We start from the raw sequence: 26,999 nt of genomic DNA, 5'->3' as shown, positions 1-26,999 counted from the left end.
GGGCTCGTTCTCAAAAGCCCAACCCTTCTCACCACAGCTCCCGACCAGGGAGTTGTCAAGCAAATCGTGCGGAAACAGAAATAACAAACAAAATAGGAAAGACGACCCACCATTAACCGATACGAAGTCAAATGGCTTCTTTGTCTCTCGATTAAAACAACCAAATATTGCTCCAACACTTCCAGTACTCTCTCCACATTCACCAATGAATGCTAACTTATATCTAAATAGCCAGCATACCCAACTTTCCGGTCGATATCTAAATAACAAAGTGTCTCAGCAAATCGACACCGATAGTATAAAAAGAGTGGCATCTAACAGATCTCTTAAGGACAGTCAAAACGTCTTATCCATTTCATCAACCATCATATGCAACTGTGAGAAAGCCCACAAATCCAATGGGTCTGATTCGGAAACGAACGACGAAATCAAAATGAAATTAAATTCAGATACTGGCAGCAAGCTGGCTACCATTAGTAAATTCAAAGACCCTAAACCTTCTATACCGACGGAGAAAAACGCATTAGATAATTCAATCCAGGGGTGCTTGCAATTGAAAAGTTCGATTGGAAAGGATAAAAGAGCCCTGTCCCCGAGACTGACATTGCATAAGAGTGGTTTTCAACAGGCCATCATTATTTCCGACGAAAGCGAAATCACCAAATCGCCGCGACTAGACACCCAAAAAACAAGGCAGCTTTCCAGTAATTCAGACAATCAATTTTATCGCCAGCTTAACCATAAAATTAGCAAATCGGAGCAGACTTCCCCAAACAACATCGAGATGGATAAAGCAAACTTTCTTTATGATACGAACAATAGGAGTACGGGCTGCTTGGTGTATCCCTCGGATCCATGGATAAAGAATTCACACATTAAGAACAGCTTGTCACCAAAAGCGGAAAAGTATTTAAACATGCATCACAACATCGATCCTTGGGTCAAACGGCAAACGGATGTCACTGTCGAGGTTTCGCGGCTTCCCAAAAAAAATATCTATCGTGAAAAATCCCTTTCTTCCATAAACAATAAACTTGTTTCGACCAGAACTGAGAAATCGAAATGTGAAAAACCGCAGTTGAAGCATTCGAAAACCGAGCTTGACGATGATCAAGTGTTTTTAAACGAACCAGGTCTGCTTTTTGCACCATTTTCTCCACAATATCGTAATACATCGCATAAAATTTGGTCGCTCGACCAACCTTCTAACGATCTTAAAGGAAACATTCAAAGCAAATCTGCTAGTTTTTTACCGGATAACGTCAAGGAGACTGCCAGTCCATTGCCGAACCATGTTAGAAAATCTGTATATCAAAATAATAGTAACTTGCTCTGTCCAAACGATACGGCAAGATCATTGCTTCAAGTAGAAAAATTGCATTCTAGACATAGCTCTTTGTCGATTCCGACTCAATCAAAAGAGGAACTTCCCCTCAACATCCGTCGACTGTCCGAGCAGATTCGTGAACCGCCTTTAGAGAAGAACATTTCGATGTCTCTCAGCGATCGTAACGTTAGTAAAATTCCGACATCGGATGGCGTGGGTGAGACTCATGCGGTTGGCCCTCACAGGACGGATAAACTCCATGTGAGTAGAGATGCCGCTGTGCAGAGTACAGGCCGCCTTGAAGACTTCGTCTCCCTCAAACGAGTCCCCAAAGATTCCGCAACTGTTAATAATGTAAACCCCTTTACGAGTACTTATAAGCCTGATCCACTTTTAGAAACCACCTGTTAAACCCATTCGCTAGGAAGCCGAAAGCCGATATTAAAGTGTCTCTGCATAGCTCATTCATAGGTCATGAAAATATACAAAATATAAAAAGAAAAAAACAAAAACATATATGTCTTATATATCAATCGAATCTAAATATGAATAATAAACAAAAGTAATACAACTATTTTTAGTAGTACTTTAAGTTTGAAATTTTTACAGTGATTTTGCATTTATATTAAGTAACACGATAAAGCTCTGCCAACAATGGGGCTGAGTTCTAGGCTTAACTACATTCGCAAGCATATATATGTGTGTAATAGTGTATTTTTCCTCATTTTATTGTCATTTACATATTTGTTGTAATACATTTTTTAGTAATAAAATCTTTATAAAGAGCTAAGTAAAGAATTTAATAATTATATGATGGCTTGCTATGGGGTATTTCCTTAAAAGATTTTTATATCTTCGGCGGAGCTCTTTGAGTTGTGATGAAATTTCGTATAAATAAACAAAACTTTCACTGAACATTACATCACATATTTGTATACCCTTCTAGAGAGACTTTTAGTTTTGTAGAGCACATCGGGCAGCATTTTACTATCAGATGATTTTATGAACTTAATAATTCCGTAGAGCATTCCACAAAAGAGTGTTAAATTTTGGACAGCCCACGCAAATCAAGCCTCTATTAACGATTGCATTCGAATTGCCTTTCACCAAAAAATAAATAAATAAGTTAAGCTTGCTTTGGATTAAGCCCATAATTGGGATTCATGGATATTATCCAAGCACTTCGGAAAGCATTTATGTAATCTGGTTTCCATATAAAGTCTCTTACGCAGCGGATAAAAGACAGTTGTTGATTGTCTTTTGTGTTATACATTTACCCACTTTTGAGAAAATGTTGGGCCCAAGAGTGCTTCTTGTGTCTAATATTATCTTGTTATGGAGTTTTCGTGGAGAGTGTGCTGCACTTCATTCAAAAGATGCCCTAATTGAAGCTCAGTCGATGGCAAGAATTGTTAACCGCATAAGTAACAAGGAAATTAATCAAAACCCCGCGCCACCAGCTGGTTATGTGGGTGATATCACGCGTACATCCCATACTGATCAGGAGTACCCCTGCCCACACTCACCGTCTGATATACCTCAAATGAATGCTGTTGTGGAGCCCAAAATCAGTGGAAACCCATCAGCTACGCGAACAGAGTTCAGTTCCCAGATAAACAGCCAATCAACATATGCCTCTGATTTTCAATTGCAAATACAGAACACACGACCAGTTCAACACATTCATTACCACTACCTTGTCCCCAATACCGCTCCAAAGCCGATTGTAAATTATGTATCTCAAACCGACTCCAACGCCTATAAAGTGAATTCAGCTAGTAACCATTACGCGCATATCAATGGAGACAATCTGCTGTATACCAATCGAGGAGTGGGGCAGGTAAACCCTTTACATTCAGCTGTGGACAACAGTGGATATCTCTACGATTCCCCGGACGAGCACCAGGGTCAGGCGTCTGAGAATACATCGGTGTACGCATTTAGAGATCCGGGCGGGATTTCGAAAGGCGAAACTCAACGGCGCGAGGTTATAATGAAAACAAATACGGAAACACCAATCCAAAAACAGCCCGTGGATACAGTCAGCCCAGATCCAAGACCACCGGAAGTGTACTTCATAAAATATTATGATAACAAAGGCAACAAAACTACCATCCCACCTGACTCACCGAAAGTAAGTGATTCATCGAACGAAGTGTCAGATGGAAGTGGATTAATAGACATCAGAGCAGGCACTGATGAAATCCTGGACAGTCAAATAAAGTCCACCACTCCGTATAATGAGCACTCTGAGTTCAACGTGGCCATAAATTAGCATGTGTAAATTATTAATATGTAATAAAGCGAACATAAATTATAAACATTTTTGGAAACATAATTTATAATAGTATTTCCTCAAGACTGATTAGCTTTCAATTGTTCCTGTTGTGCTGCCAGTTTCACAAAGGAGTTCTCCAATTGGACGCAATGGTCGATGTTAATGCAAGGCACATTCAGTGGAGGCACCACTGAGAGGTCACCTGCTCTATAGACCTCCATTTTATCAGCATATATCTTCGAGAACTCATTCGAGTGGATATACTGAGGTTTTGGCAGTCTCCTAACTTCATTCTAAACAAATATTTTCGGGCTTAGAATTAAGATCACCTTTAAATATTTATAAATACCTCTTCTGATATACCAACGAACTGCGTTAATGGAATATAGCTCATAAACTCATAGGTCGAGTTGGCAATTGGTAAAAAGAAGCCTTTTATGCAATATTGGTGGTTTTCGGGGATGTCGATGACTCCGCCAACTGGCGAACTCATGGTCCTATAGGCAACCTGTGAGTTCTTAAGACTTTCCACCAATTCATCGGCTGCTATAGCATCGGCATCACTTTCTCTGCTTCGCGCAATATTGTAGGGGGAATCGGGAACTTGACTCATCTGTGGAGGGAAAAAAACAATATTTTATACAAGAAATAATGTTAAAGTTTAAGAACCCTTATACCATTTTTGTGAGTGAATGCTTGCTTTCCTCTAGCACTTCTAAAATGAACAAATGACTCTGCTCGTCATCGGATTTCTCATCCTTAAATAAACCATTCTCATGGAGGGGAGCAAAGGCGAGCACTAAATTATTGTGTAGGGTGTTATCTTGACCACCATGGAGGCGACAACTGGAACTGCTGGACTCCTTTTTCTAAAAACAAAGAAGAAGAGTAATTTAGCAAAGGTTTACATGCATCCTGTAATATTTACATCACAGGAACACTCTGGGTTTTCTCCGGATTGAGAAGTGCAATCCCAGTCATAACTAGCTTCCATTAAGTCCTTATCCTTGGGTCGGAAGAATTTACACCAGCAAGCAAAGGGAAATATTATGAAAAAGAAGCAGTTGACTAGAAATATCCTTATAGATGAAGTGCATTTATAATCCCTGCCAGGTTGAACTGTGTCAAATCCACAACGACCAATGCTCTTAATACAGATTCCAAGAACAGCCTTTACAACTCCTATGGGTATGGTTTAATTTCTAAGTCCTTATAAACAATGTCATTTTTCTTACCCAATAAAAATAGTAATGTCAACACAAGCAAGGTAATGGCAATGATTTTACAAGTAAGATCGCAAGTTATCTCCTCACTCCTTTCACTCGTTGTATCTTTGATGCACACATCGTTTGGCTCGTTACCAGGTGGACAGTTGTGAATGAGGCCAGCCTCTTTCTCCGATTTGGGATCCATTCTTTCGCAGGCATTATAGTCGATGAAGGTTTCCAACTTTCCGATGCAATGGCAGCGACATCGCCAAACGCAAAAGCACCTTGCGTGGCACTTAACATCCATGGATCTCTTTGCAACAACTCCAACTTTGGGGTCGTCTTGTTTTTGTAGCTCAGCATCCGATTCCTCATTATCTTTGAAAACAATGGCCTTAACTACCACTGAAAATGTTTTAGAACAATTAAAAGAATTCTAAATAATTTAGCATTAGGATTTAGGATTTACCATCACAACTGAATTTAGTGTTTTTTCTGGAGTTAACTATTAGGGGCATTAAAAAGGTGACGGTTTGACCGATATCCGGTTGTAATAATCTCCGGGCACTAGTTGCTATTGAGGCACTACTTGATGCTTTACAATTGCAAACGTATATGGAAAATTCCTGAGCTTCAAATCCTTTGTTGATTACATCTATGGAAACCTGAAGCGCATCCTTTGTAGTTGCGTCTGTAATAATTCTTGATATTTTAACCAAATGCTTATTTCGCATAACAAGAGCGTTTTCTCGAAAGGGTATCTTGACTTTTATGCTAAACTCTAAAGTAAACAAAATATATTTATTAAAAAATAAACACAAAATTAAAAACTTATAAAAATAAAACTAAGATATAATATGTCACCTGGTACTTTTTCTTCCCGAATATTAAGACAAAGATGTTTGTCTTTATGAGGACAGTTCTCTAAGGCGTTCATAAAAACAGGAAAGTATCCCAATCCATCAATGCTTCTAGTAGACAGGCCTCCTTTTTTTGCCGCTTTTTCCATGTTTAAATTTATAAAGTTTCTTATTTCCCGAAATGATATGTCCTTATTCTTAATATCAACTAGAACACTACTACCAATGTTGCTTCGCAATTCTTCTAAGATATTGGCATGCCTTTTTTTGGAATACTCATTATCCTTTGATTTTGGAATAATAAGTTTACGGTTGGAGAAACCTATTGATTTTTCCAATCCTATCAAATCGACATGCGAATTAAATACAGCTGAAAGATCTTTGTTGGCAAAAATTCCTGATACACTATCGAGTCTGAAAAATAATAAAACAATAGTATTTATTTGTCGTAACTATTATTTCTTACGTAACTATTGGCACCACCCTCCACCAAGTGTTGTGACGCCTCCTAAAAACACGTAGCGTAGTGGTTAAAAATGGAACTGGATTTTTCAAATTAAATACAGTATAGCTCAACTCCCTTGCACTAAACATTTAAATAGTTAGCATAGTTAAAAATGAAACTAAAAATCAAACTACTTCCGATTATACCTTTCGTTTAACGCTCTTGATGTCTTAGAAGTCTCACAGTTACACACGCTTGGATTAGTTATGCATCCACAGGATGCAGAATCCAGGTTTCCAACAGTACATTTATTGCCTTTCTTGCAACTTTCACATGGTATCATGTAATCCGGAAGCCTTTGTTCTTCGTTTTCTGCTTTTACAGAGTTGATTTCAGGTGGCAGACCACCTGGCAAAGGTTTTCCATCGGGCTTTTTATTTTTACCGCCACAAGTATCGCAAGGCACGGCATCATTAAGTTTAGTGTCTATATCCTCAATTTTTCCTTCAACGCTCTTTGATTCGTCTGAAACACTGCAGTATCTCGTTCGAGGCTTTTCGTCCTTCTTTTTATTTTTTCCCCCACAAGTATCACAGGTAATTTCGCCATTATCCTCGATGTTTTTCAGGTCAAATATTTTTAAAGAGTTCAGATCTCTTGGGTCGTTATCATATTTCTGATCCAATTGAGAACCGTCAGTTTTTTCTATATCGTCAGCTTGGAGATTACTTCGTTTCTTTCTTTTAATATTTCTAGTTCGGGAATTGGGCAACGATCTGTAAACATTTTTCTTCGGGTAATTTAAATATGGGTTAATCGCTTTGTAGGGCTTTGAACCAAAGTCTGAAAATGTTTGACCATCAGGCATAAAATAAACTGAATTCAAATCCTCTCGGCTGTTAAAATTATTTTTGAAATCAAAGTTATCTGAAATTTGACTCATATAATTTTATAATACACTTTAATTTACCTAATTATTGAAACTCACCTGGTAATTTTTGCTTCATGTGGTGGTTTATAATAAAGTCCAGACTATCATCTCCAATGTTTTGTTGTGCCCACGAAAAATCATTTATGTTGTTCACGGGTAAATTTGAATATTTGAATTCATTATCCTGAGAAAAATCATTATTGCTGTACAAGCTCTTCATAGGTGCATTAAAGTTGTGAATTTCTTTGTCGCTTCGAAAATCATTTGTTCTAAATAGACTATTGTCGTAATTAAATGGGTTTTCTGCTTTAAAATTTAAATAATTATCGGAAAGACTGTAATCTGGTGTCTTAAAATAGTTGTTATCATTTTTGTTTTCATGTGTAAATTCATTTATTTTGGATAACCTATCAATGGGTGCCTTTAAATTCAAGAGCTCTTTTCCTGCTTCCTGTCTAGAACCATGGTCAATACGTAGGTCCTGTGCTGAATCCTTATAATACTTTTTATTATATTCCCCTCCATGTGCGAATTCCTTTCTATCCGAAGGGGGTTTTAAATTAAAATGCTGTTTCTTGCTTTCCGAAAAATCATTTACATTGGAAAAACCTGAGCTAGGGGACTGTAAAGAATATTTTTCATTTTCAGTCTCCAAAGGAAAATGATTTGGTTGACTTTTAACAGAAGTTTGTAAATTATTTTTTTCATATTTATTTTCGGGCGAAAAGTTGTTCTTATGATCTTCATGTGAAAAATTATTGACTTCGGTGGGAGTATTAGAAGGTGAATCATAATTATTATTTTTATAATCTTCTCTGTAGGAAAAATCCTTCAAATCTGTGGAACTTTTTCTAGGAGGTATATACTCGCTTTTGAATTGTTCATTAATCTTCTTCCGTCTTGCTTCTTGTGCCATTCGATCATATCTAATATTAAAACAATTTTAAAAAATTGTTGGACTAGGAAACTGAAACTTACAAAAGAAAATCTGGCACTGTTTCATACTCGGGTTTTTCCAATTTTCTATATTGTTTATCAAGCTTGCCTTCCATATTTTCATACTCTGGTTTTCCGAATATTGTATACTTTGGGTCAAGTTTGCCTTCAATATTTTGTTGGTTTTGGTTTTTTAATTCCTAAAATATTGAATAAAGTTGTCAATAAAAACGAAGTACTCCATAGCTTTAATATACCTCATTTAAGAATCGTATATCTCCCTCGTCTAAAGTGTTGGTATTCTTTATATTTTCTTTTGGTTTTCTATCAATCTGATTAACTTTTGGTCGTTCATTGAATTTCGGTTTTATATCATAGTTTATATTAGATTTTATCATGTTTTCATTTCCACCAAAATTGTTACTTTGTACATCTTTGTTTAAGTTGAAGAATTCTGTAGGAGTTTCTAGGGGCTCTGGGATTACACTTCATCAAGAGTATAAACATTTAAAATAATATATTTACCTTTTTTAACAGATGTATCCATAACTTGAATTAGGCCAAGACTCGAAATGTCGTTTTGATATTGATTATTCATTTTATTGCCGCCTTGCCAAAATTGTGGGGGCTTATTTTGCTTTTCCTTGCCAAACAAGTTTGATAAAATTGATATTCCTTTGTTATAGTCTGGAAACTGATTTCTTTTCACTAAAATAAAATAGTACCTTACAATTAACTAAAAAGAAATCCAAAATAGTGACTCACATCTTGATGCATTTCCAATCTCATGATCTTTTATATTTGTTTCAAGAAGGTCCTCATTTGTACAAGATGTGGAACCGTCAAGATCCGAAACCTCATTGCCTTCTTTCAAGGGCTTCTTGGTAATTTTACCATGATTTATTGACTAAGGAATTATAATAAATTTTCTGTTATTTAAAAAAAATTTTAAAATGTACTAACTCTTAGAAACTGAAGAGGATACATAACAACAGGCTCGCCTCTGCTTAGCACTATTAGATAGGGGGATATTATTTTGGAAATCGTTCCTTTTGATGGATCGTAAACTTGATCGACCACCCAAAACTTTTCCGAGTTATCCAAATCGAAGCTGGGGTTCATATGAATATTTACAATTAAATGTGTTTCGCATGTTTTGTTTAAGGTGTTTTTAGGGCATTTGATGAGAATTGCATTCATGTTATTGGGCAGTTCACTTTTTGTTAAAGCAACAAATAGACAAATTATAAATCCATATGATATTTGCGTTTCCATTTTATTGAATTGAATTTATTCCTTATATTTTGATAACTAGTTAGCAGGCTAGCTTGATCACTTTTAATTTATCCATATAGATGTAAAGTCAGCAGCTTTAAATATAAACCAACAATTTATTAACAGTATATTTATTTAAAATATACACTTTACATTTCAAATAAAAAACAATACTAATAGGTAAGTCTCTAGAGCTACTATATTTTAAACTGTGTTTGGATCGTAGACAAAGTAAATAGTCGAAGGTGACGTTTAAACAATACTTAAAGCACATTGCAGGTTTTTTGTATGTTGATCATAGATCCCGATGGACACTTGAAAACTTCAGTCGCACTCCCGCCTTGGGCAACGAGCCAACCCAGTCTGAAAATAAATAAAATAATATAAATATACTGAAATAGCAGCTCTTGGCCTATCTCACATATTATCAAACTCGGGAGCATTCGTATCGATACCCAAGTAGTTCGATTCAGCACACAGTTCCTGAGCCGAAACTAAAAAGAAGATTTGGGTCGGCGTTAGATTCAGGCCAGGTAGTCTGGCCATTCCTTTAATAGGACCGGTTAGGGAAAGCATTGAGTGGTATGAGATCTGCATTCCCCCTGAATGTATCAGAATATCCATTCGACTGTAGTTCGAGAATATATTTACAGAGTGTGGCACGCAACGCATTGCCTTTTCATCAAACGATTTTGTGATAGATCTCAAGATTTCTTTGGCAATGGAAACACCAACGGATGCATAATGTAAATATGGAGGCAATACAGCGTTGAAATACGGTATGAGTATGACGGATAATGGGACAACTGCAAGTATGTACGGAAATATTATAGTTATCAGTGGGTAATATTGCTTAATATTTATACAGACCTATTGAGTGGCTCAGGGTATCGTAAAATATGGTTGACACTATGGGGTAAGCCCAACTTTAAAGGAAATAATGCGGATTAAAAAATTGGTTCCCACTTCAATTGTAATAAACTTACGCATCATGAGAACCTCCATTCAAGCTTATATCGTTCGGTTCCAGTTTGTTCTTTTTGTAAATCTCCAAAATGTTTTGAAACCAGCACTCCGACGTTATATCCAAAGATTGAAGAGTCTTTAGTAAGTCCGTGGTGTTTGAGAATCCCTCCCAGGTTTGCGACTGGATCTTCAACGCCGACAGTTTGACAAGGGCAGCTCCTTTTAGAGAAGGTGCTCTCTTTAAGTGTGCCTTTAGAGATTTGAAAATGATCTCCGCCTAAAAAATACATAAAATAATAAATCTTTGGTTTTGCACCTGCTGTAATTATAATTACCCGTTTCGTGGTGTCCTTTAAATCTTCCGAAGAGTGTTGAGCAATATACAGGGATGACGACAGCTCGGGTAGAGCCCACATTGTGGATCTGGTGCACACCTCGGGGCTTGGATAGTCCCTCGGCAATACTTCTAAAGCGCTCAGCAACAGCAGTGAATTATGTGCAACTCTAGTTGGGTACTTTGTAAGAAAATATTCTAAGGCTTTAAGATAATCACTATTCCTGACAACGATGGGTCCGCTCCAGTTCTGCGGAATTAACATGGTCCAATTTAGCTAGAAAATATAATATAAATATTATTAGGGAAATCAAATATTGCCTGAGAAAACTTACAACTGGATACAAGTCTTGTAGACTAGATACATTATATAAAACAGTACTATCCCAGAATCCACGGCGAGAGTGCTCGACTTGCAGCTGAATAGAGGCTCTTGTTGTAAAATTATATTGGGGTTTTTAAGATAAACTTACCTTGTTCAAGTCCTTAATGAATTCAAAAATAGTATCCTTTTCAGAAACTCTTTGAGCATATGACACAAAATACGGTAGAAAATTTTCGATTAAATCGGCTAACAGTTTGGGTACGCCTTGTCGAATACGACTGGGCGGTGCTTTGGGGCTCATCCAACGTATTTTACGCTAAACAGAATTTAATATTACCCATTATGTTCTTCACTATAATAATTAGATATACCTCAAGAATAGTTGATGATGTACTAGGTCCGCTAATAATGAGAAGAATGTGCGGTCTTCTTCCATAGCTAAGATCGTAATATAAGTCTACTAATGGGCTTGGACCGAGATCATATATTTTAGCTATCAAGGGTGCTATGCTCGACGGTCCCACTGAACCAACAGGTAGATATCCTCCTAGGGAATCGAATATCTTGTGCATTACAGTTGAGTTAGTTGTCTGCTGCAGGCAGCTTTCGAACAAATTGTGCAATATACTATAGCTGCCGTTCATTATCTTGTTCTGGAAAAGATCTGTAAGAAATAGATTTTATAAAGAAGGTTATTGAATAGTACTTAAAATCTTACACAGCATTTGTGAATCGACGCTCTTCTGTGAGTTTCCCATCTCTATAAGATTGGTTATATTTTTGTTCCGCGTGTTGCGCCAACAGCTGAACTTCTTGAACTCTGTGCATGGGTCCTTGTTCCAATTGAGCCTGGCCTGAATGCTGGAGGCCACTGCCTCGCAAATGGGATCCGAGCATTCTGGGGGCGTTGAGACGGCGGGCGAGCACCGATCTCCGTCCATATAACAGTCCCTGGGCAGGGGCGAGGGCGCCGTGCTGATCAAGAACAGGATGGGCGATGCCACCAGCAGTGTGGTGACCAGCAAAGTGGCCGATGTGATGGCCATTTTGTGCACCGCCGCTGATGTTCGCAGCCAAATGCAGGGGGCGCAGCATATCCATCCTATAATGCTGTTCTAAAGTTGAAATATTATAAAAATATTAATATTCTTTAAAACTTATTCTGACGTCTTAAATCGCTCATACGCAGTGTTGCAGTTTTAATCATTTTGATCATTAAAAGGTTATATGCTCTTGTCCTGAGATAGATCTATAGATATCTAGACCTAGTACTCACCTTATTATATCGTGTGTTGAAATTTTCGATGTTCGCGCTGTCAATCATTTCGATTTCATCGGATTTGCCAGTTTGCTTGGAACCAACGGGCGTTTTGAAGGACAACTGTTTCTGGAGCAGGGAGGCACTGCTTCCGCCGGAGGGATTCGCGGTCGTAATAAGATTCCGACCATGACCGTTGTTGCCCAGGCCGGCAACGCCATTCTTTCGGAAAACATTACGTGCACTGGAATCAGCTGTCATTGTTTGGTTTTGTTTCTCAAAATTTTATTACTTTCTTTGGACTCGTTCAAAGGCATAAATATTCACTTATTTGCATATATTTGTACTGCGGGTGTATGGGGATTTGAGATAAGCACTGCCAAAGAAATCGAAAAATATATTTATTTATTGACGCGGAATTAATCAATATCAATTGTTTGCTCACCGAACATTTGTCTCCAGGATATATTTACACTGATGAGCTGAAAACTCGATTGAACGATGAGTGCGCCATGATATCTCCAAGAATCAGGGGATTATATATATTATTTTCTTAGTATTAATTTAACAAAAATTCACTTTACTGCCAAAAAAGGAAATGAAATGAAAATCGGATTTTCTTTTCTATCAAAAGCTCCAGCAAAAGCTTTATTACCATGTTGGGTCCCTGTAAAAGCTCCCACAAATGTGGGTCCATTTTTTGACCACTATATGGGGAAAGAAATAATCCAAAAGTACAATTTCAGACGTACAAAATTCTTACCTTAATTACCTACTTGTCCTTGCCTCAGTTACAAATTTTGTACTGGCATTTTTATTTGATATTGTCAATCCCTCTGTTTTTAAATAAATAAAAATACTTCAAAATTTTAAAAGAACTTTTATAACAAAGGATATTACAGCACCGTTTCCATCGCCACCTGTTGTCCATTTTGTGCACCTCAACTAAATCATCTGCAAAGCCAAGAATGAAAATGAATCCTTAAGAAAAACGCAATTGTATTTTATAGCTTTGTGCATTTCACATTTATTTTCGAAGTATCGATTTCATATATCTTTGGCGTAGAAAGTATATTTTATTTTTAAAGCTATGAGTTGTGTGGGCAGAAAAATTTGACCTTTTTTAAGTATATAAAAGCTATCTCGTTTTTAATAAAGCGTTTCAAAAATTACATTTAAGTAATCGTTGTTTATCGATAAATATTTATTTGCTTAAGCCTCTGCCTTAATGCGAAAATTTGAATACAAAAATAATTAGACTTACTACAGTAGGATGACTGGACAAAAGCTTGACAAATTAGCTATTTAGTTTAAGATCTCCCAGCGACTTCGGACTTCATAGAAATATCTTCTCCTTGTCGTAGCTCTTGAAGTAGCCATCGTACTTGCTGAGCTCCCTGGCCATGCCCGAGGGGTTCACCATGGAGGGCAGGGCCCTCAGGAATCCGTGCAGCCCCGACGGAATTGGAGGCGTAGGTGGCACTGACAGTCCACAGCGATTGTAGAGGAAGGGCATGATGCCGGTTACATTGGTGTGAAGCGTCAGCACTGCCTCCAGATCGGACTCTTGGGCGTGCATCAGAAACTGATTGTAGGCACTGGATGGTATCATTCCAAAGTGATCGAACGAGTCCACATAGGCCTCGGTGTCCCTCTTGTAATTCTCCAGGAAGTCGCCCAGCAGCTTCGCCACCATGGCCGACCGGGCTTTGCTGGCCACCTTAATGGTTTGCATATTCCGGAAAATCACCGGCGGCTTCACCGATCCACCGAATTTGTTTAAAAACTTGAGTATTATTTTCTCATGATTGTCCTTCGGATCTTCGGTTAGGCGCCGCAGAACCGATTCCAAATAAATACTAAAAGTCTGTCGTGCCTGAAACGGAGTTAGTTCCGATCCGTTGGAAATTTTCTTGAGCATGACCTTCCGCAACCTCCGGCCTTCCTCCTCGCACTTCTCCACCGTGGGCTTCTTGACAAACGGAATCTCCGAATCGGTCTCCAAGGCCCTTTCGTATTGCCAAATACGCTCAGCTTCCGAGTTATCGTCCAGCTTCTGCCGGCCATCCTTGCAGTATAAATTTTGGTGAAGCATCTGGTTGTAGTTGTGCTGCACAATCGGCGTTTGGAATGTCTGACTTTGTACGGTCGGCGTGGAAATTGGAATGCCATTAGCAGAGTCAAGGAAGTTACCATACCGCTGCATTGAGTCATCCGTGGGAAAGATGCGTACGAATCCACCACGACGAGAATACTGTAGGCGGGCATTGCGCAATATGCGCTGCTCCTCGCCGGTTAGATTAAGATTAATGGGGGCACCCTTTTTCTTTGTTTTTTTCGTCTTCTGCGAGACACTGGGCAGGGTTGCCTGCCTTTGGCAGCTTGAACTGCGGAATCGCGACCACTTCTGGTCATAGTGAGATCTCATTTCTGGACTATAGGCTGGGATACCTACGCACGTCAACAGGTCTGCCATCAGGCAAGACTTGACCTTTGTATCCAAAGGACTATCCACACCCATTGACGGCGATAGATTGACTTCCAGCAGCCATGGCTTCAGTGCATTGTCGATTAGGATATCGAATCCGTACAGTTCAAAACAGTTGTTGCCATTGGGAACAAACATTCGGCAGGCCGAGATGATGGATTGAGCACAGGCTAGCACGGCCTTAATAATTAAATCCTCTATATTCAGCATTAGTTGCCGTGTATCACAACTCTGGAGTTTCAGGTGCCTTAAGAGAGCGGACAATGTCCACTTATGGCCTACATCCTCATCCTGAGCATCGGAGCTCCGGATGTAATCAGAATGGTACTTGTTAATGCTGTAATTGCAGAGGTGCATGCATGGGTTCCACAGGTTATCCGCATGTCTGTCATACTTGACCGTGGCCAACCTCACGATGCCCTCCTCGAATAGATAAATAATAAGGGGATCGAAGGACGTCACTAGGACGTACACCCTCAAATCACATTTGTGACCATCAATGCACAGCGGATCCACTATATACTTTGAGACCACCGCCTGCTCATCCTGGGGTATTTGATCCGGCTGAAATAAGGATTAAAGACTTAATAAATTTTATGAAACTAATGATTGTTCTTATAATTACCGAATTGACAATAAATATCCCCCTTCCCCGACTGGATGCGGCTGGCTTTACTATCCAAGGTCCGCGATGCTTGTTGTGGGCTACACATAAATCTCGGGATTCTATTGGCAGTACAAAGGTTTGTGGCACAATATCGAAATGTTTCATGCCCCTAAGATGTTGCATGCGTTCTATGTTCTTATACAATCTGTCCTTGCGGGTCATCTCGTAAGATCTAAGATACAAAGAATCAATTTAACATTTTTATCACTAAATAAATGGATTATAGCTACCTTGGAAAATGATTAACTCTCTGATAGGGCGCCAAATTTCTCACAATATCTAATTTCATATGAACACCAGTCCAGAGTAAATTAAAATTATTATTTTCACCCTGAATTTCAGTAAGGCCATGGACATTGAATAGCTTTCTAAGCAACTTGGTTTCCGTTTGATGGAACTTGTAGGTAATTTTGAGTTTAAAGGCAGGCATGTTAATACCATATTCGTCGTCGTCCTCGCTTGTCACCTCCGGATCTTCTTCGCTTACTTCAGTATTTGAAATTGATTTGGCAGGTGCTGTAGACTCGTAACCACTTTCCTTCGATAAATCTGCAGCTAATTTAATATTAATGGTATTCTGACTGGTCTTAAGTACACGCGATTTGCATTCTCTACTGTGTGCCGGCTCTTCACCTTCACTAGAAATGGACGTATCACTCGAGGAATATCGGTTAAGTATCTTCTTAAAAGGGCTAGAAAAAGTTAATTTATCCGATTTATCACATTGTTGCGGGGTTTTCAATAAATAAATCTTTTGCTGCGTCGAACCGCTTAGAGCTTCCTTGCTACTTGGTTCCGAGGAAGTGGGTTCCTTTTGCTCCGAATTCGATTGGCATGGAACGGGTTCTTCCACATTATCCTTTGTCTCCGATAACGCTTGTGCAGAGGACTTCTCCGATAATGTCTTGCGTATTTTCGGATTAAGAATGTTCGTTCTAAAAACCAAAACTGCTTCGCGTGAACCCAGCTTTCCACTCGTAATCCAATCATCTTCTTTTTGGTAATCAAAATTGATTCTACAAAAAAAAAAACCAAAAACAGTCAAATTTTAGAAAATTATAAATTATATATTTATATAAACAAATAAAAAAAAATGAATTTCAAACTTACGAAGAATTTGTGAGGGCTTCACACAATGAAGAAGGCATAACGACTCCTGAAATGGTAGAATATATAAAAATAAGAAAATATTTAAGTAAAAGCTTGGGAAGGATTTGTTGATGAGGACTTTGGCTAAACTGGTTTAAAATTATCTAAATATTTTTATTAGCATTAAAACAAAAATAGAATATGCCTCACGGTGTACTGACACACCACAACTTTGGATGTAGTCACCATTTGGTTAAAATTTCGCAATTTCGTCTGAAACCGCATAAAATTTGAGATAAAAGCAATATATTAAAAGCAACGAAACGTAAGGTTTATCTGATCATTTTTATCGGCTAAATTTTGATAAATTGATCGCTTTGCTCAGGAAACAAGAGATAAAACAAAAATTCACACTTAATCCATTCGATAAGGTAAATTCACTGTTGGTAATGTTAAAATCCATTCGATAAGGTAGCAATACCTGCAGTTTTTACCAAAGAAAATATAAATATAATTACATAGCTATGTCACAAACTTTAATAATATATTTGCATCGGTGACACAGGTTTTTAGGTTTATGGTAACCGTAAAAACAATTAAAACATAATTGCGTTAATAAAAAAGTGTTTAGTATGTGTATTATATTGTTATGTCGTAACATCTCATTTAGTGCGTACCTTTTGCAACGTAAAGTACTCCATCGCAAAGGTAATTGCGATTTTCAAGAAAGTTTGATCTAAGAGAGCATATTAAAGATTGAAAAAAACCGCCGTTTTCTTAGCACTTCGCAGATAATTTTCCAGCGTCGAACATAGTAGCCATTGTGGTATTAAATGGGGGAGAAGGGTTTCTAACTTCTATGTACCTTAAATGGGGACAGTCATCAGTCTCCATCAATTTTCCATGCAGATAAATATTTGAATTTAGTACCCTTCCACCTCCAAGCTAGGGCTTTCATCCTGGCACACGGCTTTTTATGCTGTCAAGGGATGGTCCATTCGTTGTATGCGTTTCCTTACTGATCTACTTCTATTATCTAAAAGACTGAATTGCCAGGCACACAATTCTTTCTTATCATCTTTCCCATTTAAGTGAATTTATGATTTACAAAATGTGGAACCTGGTTTCAAGACGGTCAGGAGAAGGAGCCAAAATTCTTAACTGTTCTATTTATATTTTGAACAAAAACGAAAGTTTTTTTTATTTTGACAAAAGTATACATTAAGTACAGTGCATAAAACTCCAATATTAAAACTAGTTTCAGTGCTTGAAAAAATTATCTATATTATACAAAAAAAAAATAATACAAAATTCATTTTGTTATTCAAAGAAATACTTTATTTTGATTAAACTAACTTCTACCATTTAATATTAGAGTTAAGTAGAGCTTTTTCCAATTGTAAAATCGATTTATTTACATTACATTTTTCAAATGTTGTACAAATTTGAAAATGAAGCGATTACATCTATATGAATTCCATGTAAATTTCGTGTAAAATACTAATTGATTTATATGCTATCTATTAAAAGTTAGTGTTCCTCCGGTTAGGGTTGTTGTAAGACGGGTTCAAGTTGGTGTTGAAGTTGAACAGCGACGACGTGGTTAAGTCGTTCCGCAGAACGCTGCTTGGATTGATCGCCGGTACTCCAGTGCCGAATTGACTACTTTGGTATCCGCCAGATACGCCAGATCCTCCAAGTCCACGATCAGTCGGATACGCGTTCGAGGTTAAGGTGTTAGGTATGTTAGTGTTTTGTTGGTTGTTAAAGCGAGCCACATTTCCGGAGTAGTTTTGACCAGTATACATACTGGTCGCGTTGATCGAGTTGTTTGCACTGTTCGCAAAGTTTAAATTTCTAGTCGAGGGTTGTGTCAGCAAGCTACCATTGTTATTTGAGTTCGGAATCAAGCCACCGGCTGCGCTGGGCCCAGAGTTCGCCGAACTGGTAGAGGGTATGTCCTGTCGTTTCTTCTGCTCAATCATATTATATACTTGAAGTATTTTCTGAAGTTCTTCCCGGTTAATCGAGGTTTTGCCCTGCGACATCAGCGAGGAAGCCAGCTTTGCCGCCAGCTCTGTTTTATCCAATGGCTTATCGGCGTTATACGTACTCCTGCTAGCCATCGGAAAATCTGGTTTCTCAGCCCGCTGAGCATTATCCTTAGGAATGTTATGCCTACTGGCTTCTTGAAGTAAGAGTTCGGTGTCATTAATGGCTTTCTTCAAAGCCCGTTCCTTGGTGGGATCATAAATTTGGGAGATCAAGAGACCCGTAAACTTTTCTTTTACGGTTTCCAAAATAGCACAGTTTTCGGCTGTCAAAATTAAAGTGTGGACCTTGTCCGGATAAATCTTCTGGGTTTGCAGGGCTTTCACCAGCATCTCTGTAATGAAAGGACCCAAACTTCCCAGATAGTTCTCCAAAGCAGTCAAAAGACGAAGAACATGAATGACATTCGGTGGTTCCGCAATGGGAGGATCCACCTCCATTGGCATTTTCTCAGGGCTCTCTTCACATTCGGGATTGCTCATTCTGGGCTCGGTAGTAATGGGCAAGTGAACGTGATACTTTTCGTTGGCCAATTCGTTATTGGTCATGGGAAGACACAGCCTTTCGCGGCACTTTATTTTGATATTTTCAATATCTTGATTGTACAATTCCTCGATGCGTGCGTTAAAGAAGTGAATCCATTCGTTTTGGAAGTTATACGAACGATGATTGATGCCAGCCTGTGTAAGTTCATCCTTGCGGCGCTTCCAAAACATTTGCCACTCGGCCTGATAGTTCGGATGCTGTTCCGGGTCAGATCTGTACGTGTCAAAGGTCACGTTCAGATCACGTACCTTGAGATCCACCATATGACGGTACGCCTGCCAAATATCCCCGTCGCGCAAAGGCGACACCGACCTGCGCTCCACATCCCAGTGCTTTTTCTGGGTGACTCTCTTCCTCTGGTCCGGCGAAATGGACCTTGAACGGTTTCGCTTGGGGTTTCTGGACCTCTGGACATCGCCCTGGTGGGTTTTTCTGGTGTCCCTGAGGAAGTTCTCCACCAAGCGCTTGTGCGTTTCGTCATCAACAGGCAGTGCGGTATTCCTTGGCGGCGCATTGTTATAGCGCACATAATTGGGCGGAGCTTGCGATCCGTACTGTGGAATGTAATACGGATTTGGATTTTCTACGTTCATCATGGGCTTGTTCCTGGCCTTTTGAATCAGTTCGTCCACCTCTTTGGCGTCTACGACGTGGGTGAACGATGGGCCCATCTTTTCCGATGAATGCTTTCTATTATACACCTGAGCATAACAAGCCTGACGATCCTTGTTATATTCATGTTCATAGCACAGATGGGCAGTCTTTCGACCGTGATGGGTCTCAATGGCCGTGGCAAGCTTATCAAATATGGGTATCATTATTTTGCCCACCTCGCCCTCCGGCACATGGGAGACATACTGACGGTACTGACGCATTGCAGTCGGGAAATGCTTGTCGAAATACTTTAGACGGTGGTTGTAGCCCAGCAAGTGATTGTGCATCGCTTGTTCATCGGAATAGATCTCACACAGGCAGCATTGGTATCTGGCATGCTTATCGGACATGTTGTGTACTATTTTCAAGACGTACTCAACGCCAACCAGACCCATTACTTCATCCTGTCGCCTGGACTCAAATGTGCCACCTGTGTATTTACCTGGTGGATAATCCCTTGAAGCAGAGTATGAATTATGAATACCGGGCCGAACGGGGGGCACCATGCTTTTGGGCGGATTTTTGGCTACATTCGGTGCATTCGGCTTCGTTGTTTGAACGGGGATCGATGTATTCTGCCTCGTTGTTTGAACCGGGGGGATGGCTTTTGGTTGTGTTGCCTGAACTGGAACTGCATTTTTCTCAGTTTCCGGCTCCTTTGGAACCTCTATTGGTTGTTCATCAACAATAATAACATCGGCGTCCTCCTCGGACGGCTCTGGATTGGCGTTGATAAGCTTGGCCAGCGGAACACATGTTATCTTTGTGGCCAGCGGATTCTTGACAATATCTGGATTTGCTGTCTTGGGCTTAGCATTCTGCACAGTTTTGATTTGCTGTGGCTTGGCTTGAGCTGGGGATTGTGTTTGGGCCTGAATTTTGTCAGGGGTCTGTTCATTTTGTGCAGGTTTATTTATAGGTTTGGGCTGAGCACTATTATTGTCTTCAGTGGTCTTGGGACCAGGGCTTGCTGTGTTCTTTGTGATGACCGGTTTAACCGCTGTGCTTGGTGCTATTGACTGTGGTCCCTTCTTGACCCCAGGCTTTGCAATAGGTTTCTTTGCTTGATTATTTCCCGCGTTTTGGTTGGGCTTTTTCGGTGTGTTTGCGCCAATAACCGGGATATTCTTTGGAGTGGGTGGTGTATATCCTGGATTTTTCTTTTCAACCGGAGTATTATTTCCTGTAGCATTTTTTTGAACGGGTGTATTACTTTCGGAATTATTTTTCTGAACGGGTGCATTATTTTCTAAAGTAATTTTTTGAACGGGTGCATTATTTTCTGAAGTATTTTTTTGAACTGGTGTATTATTTGTTGCAGTACTATTTTGAGGGACTGCATTACTTCCTGGAATATTCTTCTGAATAGGCGAGCCAGTTGCTGAATTAGGGCTAGCAACTTTTTGAGCGGTCACGCCAGTAGCTGGAATTTTCTTTTGAATGCCTTGGGCTTTTACAGCGTGACTTCCAGCTGTCTGTTTGACCGCATTATTAGTACTATTATTATTCTGAACATTTTTATTGGAAGCAATGGGAGTTTTAGCAACGGGGTTCTGGTTATTAATGGGATTTGGCGGTCCCTTTTTAAGGGGTTCTGTAACCGCTTTCTGTGGACCACCCGCGGGCTGTACTCTTATTTGCAATTGTGGTTCGGACACCATTACTGCGTTGTGTTTCTTACCACTGAGGTGGCTAAACAAATTCTTGTCGCCATATTGGACAACACGGCAAATATTACAAATGTACTTTCCGTCTGCGGGGGTTATCAATAATTGCCATTTTCTTGTCGCATTATTGCGGAACTCAAATTTTAATATTTCTTCCAATGATATTGTTGACAAGACCTCAAGAAATTTTGCCCCATCCATGGGTTGGTTTTGTATGTTTTTGGTATTCATCTTGTGCTTGTAATACCGTTCAACATCAATTAATGTGCATGTGGCTCGCAGAGGTAATTTTTATTTTGTTTTTTGATTATGGGTACCAAATGGTACAAATTTGATTTCGGTTTTGATTTCAGATATTGCGTTGCTATAAATTGAAGGAAAAAATGATTTTATATGAAATTTATACAAGTAATAACCAAAAATTACTCTTAAAATACTATTCAGTTCTTTCTAGCAATCTTAAAACAGTACTATATACTACATTTTTTATAGTAATGGGTCACAGCGATTTGAAATAAACAGCTTGTTGATGTGGCATTGCTTATAATGCCTTCGGGATTCAAAAAGTCGTGGAAATTAAAGACGAACATTTCAACCGCCACGGCATTTTTGATACATTATTTGTGCAACTAAATAATATAAGATTACATGCACTAGTTATGAGCTAGCAATAGAGCACTAAAACTTAAGTGGAATTTATTGGAATACAACAAAATCAACTCCGTAACATAGTTGTGACAAGCATTGGATTTAATTGAAGCATTGTATATTCTCATAGCGAGGGGCGCATTGAAAATATCCACATCATAAATGATCTTATAAAATGTGGTCAATTAAGGTCTCCTAAGGTGCCTTTGCCTTCGGAACTTTGAAGATTTCCCTCATTTAGAAGGCCCTCAAATAATATAATTTGGTGGTAGTGTTTGTGGCTTGCAGGAGCCAATTATTCCCACATATTCCATATTAAATACCATAAGAGCATACAAAAAATGGGATAAGTTTTAATTGAAAAGCTATCGATTTTGTTTCTGTTTTGCATCCACTTTAAAAAAATGGTGAATTCGACCTAAGCGATATGAGTGCAATGCTTTCAGCTCATAGATAACAAGCCTGAAGGAAATTTAAAGAAAATTGTATAATTTTCAAATATGCATTTATGCCGTTGACTACCTTAAGATAATAGTAGTTTATATCAATATATTATATCAATCAATTGTAAAATTCCTCAGCTGTAATCCACTTTTTCAATCTCAGTTAAATATAAATCGCTGGAAAAGTGCTAATTACATAACACAGTTTATAAATATGGTCTTTAAAACAATGTTCTATACAATTTCTTATCAAGTTATGTTTTCCCTTTCGCATGCTTAACATAAAATCAATTTTGAACCTAGAAAACATATGGAAATTTAGAGAGCAAAACTGGCATTTAGTTTACCATTCAAATGAGATAACAGGACCAAATATAACAAGTTAGTAAAAATTTCAGAATAATCCTTAAAATGAGCTAACGCTCAGATATGCAAATTAAAAGTGCAGACACTGCGTCAACTTCTTTTAAAGTCATTTTGAGGAACTTTTTTGCTGATTGGACGGATTTACATATGTACATATATCCACCATATCTGCATATGAAGTTGTTTCACTGCTAAACAATTCAAGACCTTTTCAACATTTTCACTCACAAAAAAGGACGTGAAATGTAAAATTCACTTTATTCACCTTTTGGATACACTGCACACAGTTCAGGAAATTACCCCTTGAGGGTGTAAAAATAACTGTTAGGCCAGACGTTATCTATCAGCAGGGGTAGAACCACCCCCGAAAAGCTGATAGAAAGAGTCGACATGTGCATAAAACCAAAAGGAGCCCCATTGCCTGACCCGATTATAATAACATACTCGATTTATATGCGACTAAAATCCGAGAAAGGGCTAATAAAAAAACATGTCAAGCAATGACATCACGACATTTTTAGCATGTTTTCAAAGCAATTAGTTGTTTGTTTTTGGCCAACCATTTTGGGGGTGAAATATTTATAATGCTGCAGAGGTAGTACCGCGCAATTGAAGAGGTCAAGGCGAAATCCATACAGGAAACCGTAGAGCCAAGAGCTCCAAAAAAATAAAAAAAAAAGAGAAACTGCATATAGCAGGCGAGCGGCGGTATTGATTTTTTGTTTTTGCATGTCCCGCGTTCACATGAGGAATTGGAGAAACCAGCCCGAGAAAACACACACTTGGGGGGTTAGCCTTACGAGTAACTTATAAGTAGATGCGGAAACGGAACAGATATGTATAGATTGCATTATCTTATTTGGGACTCACCGGCGAAACGCTAACGCGGCCCTGTTACCACTTGCGAATACTGGGGGCCCGTGGATGTGGAGGTGGATGGAGGCTTTCCTGGGTGCTCGAGATCCCTCTCTCCTCTTCCTTCCTCGCAACCAAGTTCGCTGGCTCTCGTCGCTCTCGTCTCACGCGGTTCGCTACGCAGTGGCCACAGTTCACGATGGACTCGCTTTCGATCACAAGGGGAATTTGCCTTTACTTGAATTTGTTACTTGCATCAGGCCGAAGAGGACAGAGAATTTCGATGGCAACGCATCAAAGAAACAAATGTCACATTTGTCTCTACGGGCCCAAAAGTTATTCTACGTTTGGCGATGGGCCGACTGCTAGAGCTGGAAGAGCCTCGGGGCGTCATCGGTATATCGATGTGTACCTGCGTTTTACTTGTGACAAACGATAGTGTGGTACGATGTTTGCGTACTATTAACTTTTTGTGTTTCTGGTACCTCCCGCAGACCGCAACTAGACCTATAATTAGCCTAACTATACATATTAATCAATTTAATTGCGCACGAAACAGAATCTTTATTTTATTTTTTTAATTTAACTACATTATTATTATTTTTATTTAACAACATTAAATAGGTACACAAAATGTGTTTCTATTAATTCGTTACCAATGAAACATCGATTGGTGAGTCTTTACATATTATTTTATATTGTTTATGTTGGTTATTTTTTAGGCTAAATAAACAGGAATTTAAAAACTTAAGTAAAGAGCCTTTTATTTTGTTATTTAATTTTTAAAACGCTTTGCTTTGTTCAACTATTTCCTATTAAAAATGTATATATTTTAAAAGTTATAAAATTTATTTAGAAAAAAGTTTTTATACAATTTTTAAATTTTTTTAAAGAAGAGACATGCTATTCTATATAATTTTGTTTTTATACCACCATAAGTGGTATCTATCGCACCGGCCACCATCGATAGCCAGGGCAACTATCGATTGGCTGCGAAACCATCGATGCCGCCGTGGGACCATCGCTCATCGATGTTTCTCCCTTCACTTTCGTTTCCGGCGAGGTGCGTAATTTGCTCCGCGTTTTCGCAATTTTAACCGACTATCTCTCCGACTGAGCACTCGGCCGGCCATGTGCCAATAAGTTGATAAGCAATCGTTGCCACCGAAAGCCAAAGTAATCCCCAAATCTGGTTCACTTGTAATCCGTAGACATTTTACATCATGGACAATTCTGCCAAGAACCGCTATGAGCTGTTGTTCATGGACGACGATGACTCCTCCGCGCCTGCCCAGCCACAGATTCCCGCCGTAGTGGCGCCGGCCAAGAAACCGGAGTCGCAAGCCCCCAAGGCGCCCAAGAGCAAGTCGGAGAAGGAGAACAAGCCGGTGGTGTCGGTGCGTAAGGCCAACCCGGCGGCGAAGAACGCCAGTCCCGTGAAGGGTGGTGGCAAACCGGTGCCGTCTGGCGGGGATTCGGGTCGCACCCGGAACCCGGCGACCAACGGAGCCAACAACCAGGGCCGATTCAACAACAACAACAACCAGCGCTACGGAAACAAGGAGTCGTCCGGGGAGTTCGGTAACGAGCTGCCCCAGCGTCAGTTCAACAATCGTGATAACAGGGGACCACCACGCGCCCGTGCCGGCGAGAAGTTCGGAAAGCGCGAGTTCGATCGCCAGTCGGGATCCGATAAAACCGGTAATTATGCCACACCAAGACTCTGCTCTTTGTTCTCGTGTTTACAATTCAAGTCGGCTAAAGAATCGAGAATTCTCGATTTTCTCAGCGGCGAAATAGCGCTAACCTGCAATGGCGGCATGCTGCAAAACATATAGAGAAAACCGAACCCTTGGCAACAAGATTACATATCACTTGCTACAGCACACAATTCGCACGTGATTTCCGAGCCTATGGGGCAGAAAATTTCGTAAATGCTTCTATCAATTCAGTGCGCACTAGTATTAGGCAACAAAAAATGTAGCTTCCAAAACGTGTTTGTAAATATTTATACTTTTTTATGGTCTAAAACTAAGGCAGCGTGTGTTCATGTAAACACATGGTAAATTACAATTTCAAATACTTTAAATCAACGACTTTGTGGTACGAACATTTCTAAGCAGTGATATGTATGTGTTTTTCAATTTTCTGTCAACAAAAAAAAGATGCGTAGAAAAAAATTAAAAGGTAAAAGGATTTTCATCCTTTCCTTTACAAGCGTAGATAATCGTAATTTTTTTTTGATATATCCCATTATTTATAAATAGATTTATTAATGAATTATATGTCTCTTGCAGGCGTCAAGTCGATTGACAAGCGCGAAGGCGGCGGTGCCCACAACTGGGGGTCCCCGAAGCAGGACATCGAGGACCTGAAGACCACCGGCGAGTCGTCTCCGCAGGCGGACAAAGAGGACTCTGCCAACGAGCAGTCGGCTGATCCCGCGATCGCCGCCGAGGAGGATGAGTCCAAGCAGATGACCCTCGACGAGTGGAAGGCCCTGCGGGATCAGCGTGCCAAGCCCAACTACAACTTGCGCAAGGCTGGCGAGGGTGCTGTGGACAACGCGGAGTGGAAGAAGATGGTGGTGTTGAACAAGAAGAAGGAGAGCAACAGTGAGGATGAGCTGGAGTACGATCCCTCGCTGTACCCGCAGAGAGTGGGTCGTCTTCAGCGCATCGTTGATATCCAGTTCAATTTTAATGATGGACGCAAGGGCGGCTTCCGCAAGGGACCCCGTCCTGGAGCCGGTCCCCGTGAGGGTGGCTTCCGCAATGACGGACCCCGTGGAGAGGGTGGCTACCGCAACGATGGACCTCGCGGAGAGGGAGCCCGCAATGAGGGACCTCGTGGAGAAGGTGGCTACCGCAATGACGGACCCCGTGGAGAGGGTGGCTACCGCAACGAGGGACCTCGTGCAGAGGGTGGCTACCGCAACGACGGTCCTCGCGGAGAGGGCTTCCGTGGACCTCGCTTTAACAACGGACCAAGCAACGGTTATGAAAACAGACAGGAAAACAACAGATTCGGGGAGAAACGCCGCTCCGCTCAGAAGCCCCTGAAGGTCGACGATGAAGCTCAATTCCCCACTCTGTGCTAGGAACTGAATACAACAACAACAATAAGGTTTAACAATTTCACGTATTACATAATTAGTAAGCTGCTCCTTTGGTTAACGAATAACCATTAGATTTTCGGGCGTAATCTATGAAGCTTGACGACCGATTAACAGAAACAAATCAGCCACGCTTATTCATATTCCTTAGTTGTAAACAAAAATTTTTGAATTTTTTCACTCTCATCATTTACGCATTTAAAATAACTATTACAAATAGTTGGAATGTTGAAATAAATTTACTTCATTTATAAACCAAGGAATAA

General features: G+C 39.6%; 7 protein-coding genes across 8 annotated transcripts; 3 read left to right on the top strand and 4 right to left on the bottom strand.

The window, feature by feature from the left end:
• Positions 1-139: 139 nt before the first annotated feature.
• LOC108025979 (uncharacterized) lies at positions 140-2,136 on the top strand. The gene has a single exon (XM_017096672.3). The coding sequence runs from the start codon at positions 206-208 to the stop codon at positions 1,736-1,738; it is 1,533 nt and encodes a 510-aa protein (XP_016952161.2). The 5' UTR covers positions 140-205; the 3' UTR covers positions 1,739-2,136.
• Positions 2,137-2,258: 122 nt separating this feature from the next.
• Positions 2,259-3,630, top strand: LOC108026299 (uncharacterized). The gene has a single exon (XM_017097182.3). It carries the CDS (start codon positions 2,619-2,621, stop codon positions 3,600-3,602), a length of 984 nt encoding a protein of 327 aa, XP_016952671.1. The 5' UTR covers positions 2,259-2,618; the 3' UTR covers positions 3,603-3,630.
• LOC108025980 (uncharacterized) lies at positions 3,605-9,474 on the bottom strand. 2 transcript variants are annotated; one of them, XM_050888989.1, is made up of 16 exons: positions 9,414-9,474; positions 8,949-9,355; positions 8,751-8,892; positions 8,511-8,693; positions 8,243-8,460; positions 8,028-8,185; positions 7,107-7,975; positions 6,325-7,045; positions 6,140-6,259; positions 5,678-6,087; positions 5,283-5,594; positions 4,841-5,218; positions 4,534-4,787; positions 4,283-4,474; positions 3,955-4,218; positions 3,605-3,898 (listed from the first exon to the last, which is right to left on the bottom strand). In XM_050888989.1, exons 2-16 carry the CDS (start codon positions 9,258-9,260, stop codon positions 3,683-3,685), a joined length of 4,749 nt encoding a protein of 1,582 aa, XP_050744946.1. In that variant the 5' UTR covers positions 9,261-9,355; positions 9,414-9,474; the 3' UTR covers positions 3,605-3,682. The 2 variants fall into 2 exon arrangements, with proteins under 2 accessions (XP_050744946.1, XP_050744947.1); XM_050888990.1 differs by lacking the exons at positions 8,028-8,185; positions 8,243-8,460; positions 8,511-8,693; ... (1 more) ...; positions 8,949-9,355; positions 9,414-9,474 and having other exon boundaries at positions 6,325-7,056; positions 7,107-7,218.
• On the bottom strand, positions 9,357-12,754 carry LOC108026465 (neprilysin-2). Its single transcript, XM_017097406.3, has 11 exons — positions 12,589-12,754; positions 12,162-12,519; positions 11,604-12,000; positions 11,257-11,549; positions 11,034-11,201; positions 10,896-10,979; positions 10,562-10,837; positions 10,247-10,503; positions 10,131-10,186; positions 9,682-10,066; positions 9,357-9,623 (listed from the first exon to the last, which is right to left on the bottom strand). Exons 2-11 carry the CDS (start codon positions 12,402-12,404, stop codon positions 9,524-9,526), a joined length of 2,259 nt encoding a protein of 752 aa, XP_016952895.1. The 5' UTR covers positions 12,405-12,519; positions 12,589-12,754; the 3' UTR covers positions 9,357-9,523.
• A 386-nt stretch (positions 12,755-13,140) lies between these two features.
• LOC108026253 (tubulin polyglutamylase TTLL5) lies at positions 13,141-23,781 on the bottom strand. Its single transcript, XM_017097107.2, has 5 exons — positions 23,634-23,781; positions 16,409-16,454; positions 15,529-16,314; positions 15,257-15,470; positions 13,141-15,195 (listed from the first exon to the last, which is right to left on the bottom strand). Exons 2-5 carry the CDS (start codon positions 16,444-16,446, stop codon positions 13,480-13,482), a joined length of 2,754 nt encoding a protein of 917 aa, XP_016952596.1. The 5' UTR covers positions 16,447-16,454; positions 23,634-23,781; the 3' UTR covers positions 13,141-13,479.
• LOC108026252 (uncharacterized) lies at positions 17,703-23,779 on the bottom strand. The gene is made up of 2 exons (XM_017097106.2): positions 23,634-23,779; positions 17,703-21,670 (listed from the first exon to the last, which is right to left on the bottom strand). The coding sequence occupies exon 2, from the start codon at positions 21,535-21,537 to the stop codon at positions 17,911-17,913; it is 3,627 nt and encodes a 1,208-aa protein (XP_016952595.1). The 5' UTR covers positions 21,538-21,670; positions 23,634-23,779; the 3' UTR covers positions 17,703-17,910.
• Positions 23,782-24,663: 882 nt separating the features above from the next.
• LOC108026338 (translation initiation factor IF-2) lies at positions 24,664-26,999 on the top strand. Its single transcript, XM_050888994.1, has 2 exons — positions 24,664-25,319; positions 25,916-26,999. Exons 1-2 carry the CDS (start codon positions 24,842-24,844, stop codon positions 26,716-26,718), a joined length of 1,281 nt encoding a protein of 426 aa, XP_050744951.1. The 5' UTR covers positions 24,664-24,841; the 3' UTR covers positions 26,719-26,999.

Source organism: Drosophila biarmipes, chromosome 3R (genome assembly GCF_025231255.1).
Source record: "Drosophila biarmipes strain raj3 chromosome 3R, RU_DBia_V1.1, whole genome shotgun sequence".
Lineage (NCBI taxonomy): Eukaryota > Metazoa > Arthropoda > Insecta > Diptera > Drosophilidae > Drosophila > Drosophila biarmipes.
Note: the sequence above shows the minus strand (reverse complement) of the source record. Positions and strands in the feature narration are given on the sequence as shown.

What these genes read in the sequence shown, in the direction of transcription:
- LOC108025979 (XM_017096672.3), top strand. Translation starts at nt 206, where the DNA reads ATGAATGCTAACTTATATCTAAATAGCCAGCATACCCAACTTTCCGGT.
- LOC108026299 (XM_017097182.3), top strand. Translation starts at nt 2,619, where the DNA reads ATGTTGGGCCCAAGAGTGCTTCTTGTGTCTAATATTATCTTGTTATGG.
- LOC108025980 (XM_050888989.1), bottom strand. Translation starts at nt 9,260, where the DNA reads ATGGAAACGCAAATATCATATGGATTTATAATTTGTCTATTTGTTGCT. An exon ending in CATGAAGCAAAAATTACCAG is followed by an intron (nt 7,046 to 7,106) that starts GTGAGTTTCAAT and finishes GTCAAATTTCAG; the next exon opens with ATAACTTTGATTTCAAAAAT. An exon ending in TCGGGAAGAAAAAGTACCAG is followed by an intron (nt 5,595 to 5,677) that starts GTGACATATTAT and finishes TGTTTACTTTAG; the next exon opens with AGTTTAGCATAAAAGTCAAG.
- LOC108026465 (XM_017097406.3), bottom strand. Translation starts at nt 12,404, where the DNA reads ATGACAGCTGATTCCAGTGCACGTAATGTTTTCCGAAAGAATGGCGTT. An exon ending in CATCATCAACTATTCTTGAG is followed by an intron (nt 11,202 to 11,256) that starts GTATATCTAATT and finishes AATTCTGTTTAG; the next exon opens with CGTAAAATACGTTGGATGAG. An exon ending in TACCCTGAGCCACTCAATAG is followed by an intron (nt 10,067 to 10,130) that starts GTCTGTATAAAT and finishes ACATACTTGCAG; the next exon opens with TTGTCCCATTATCCGTCATA.
- LOC108026253 (XM_017097107.2), bottom strand. Translation starts at nt 16,446, where the DNA reads ATGCCTTCTTCATTGTGTGAAGCCCTCACAAATTCTTC. An exon ending in GAAGCCCTCACAAATTCTTC is followed by an intron (nt 16,315 to 16,408) that starts GTAAGTTTGAAA and finishes TTTTTTTTGTAG; the next exon opens with AATCAATTTTGATTACCAAA. An exon ending in AGAGTTAATCATTTTCCAAG is followed by an intron (nt 15,471 to 15,528) that starts GTAGCTATAATC and finishes TTTGTATCTTAG; the next exon opens with ATCTTACGAGATGACCCGCA.
- LOC108026252 (XM_017097106.2), bottom strand. Translation starts at nt 21,537, where the DNA reads ATGAATACCAAAAACATACAAAACCAACCCATGGATGGGGCAAAATTT.
- LOC108026338 (XM_050888994.1), top strand. Translation starts at nt 24,842, where the DNA reads ATGGACAATTCTGCCAAGAACCGCTATGAGCTGTTGTTCATGGACGAC. An exon ending in GTCGGGATCCGATAAAACCG is followed by an intron (nt 25,320 to 25,915) that starts GTAATTATGCCA and finishes TGTCTCTTGCAG; the next exon opens with GCGTCAAGTCGATTGACAAG.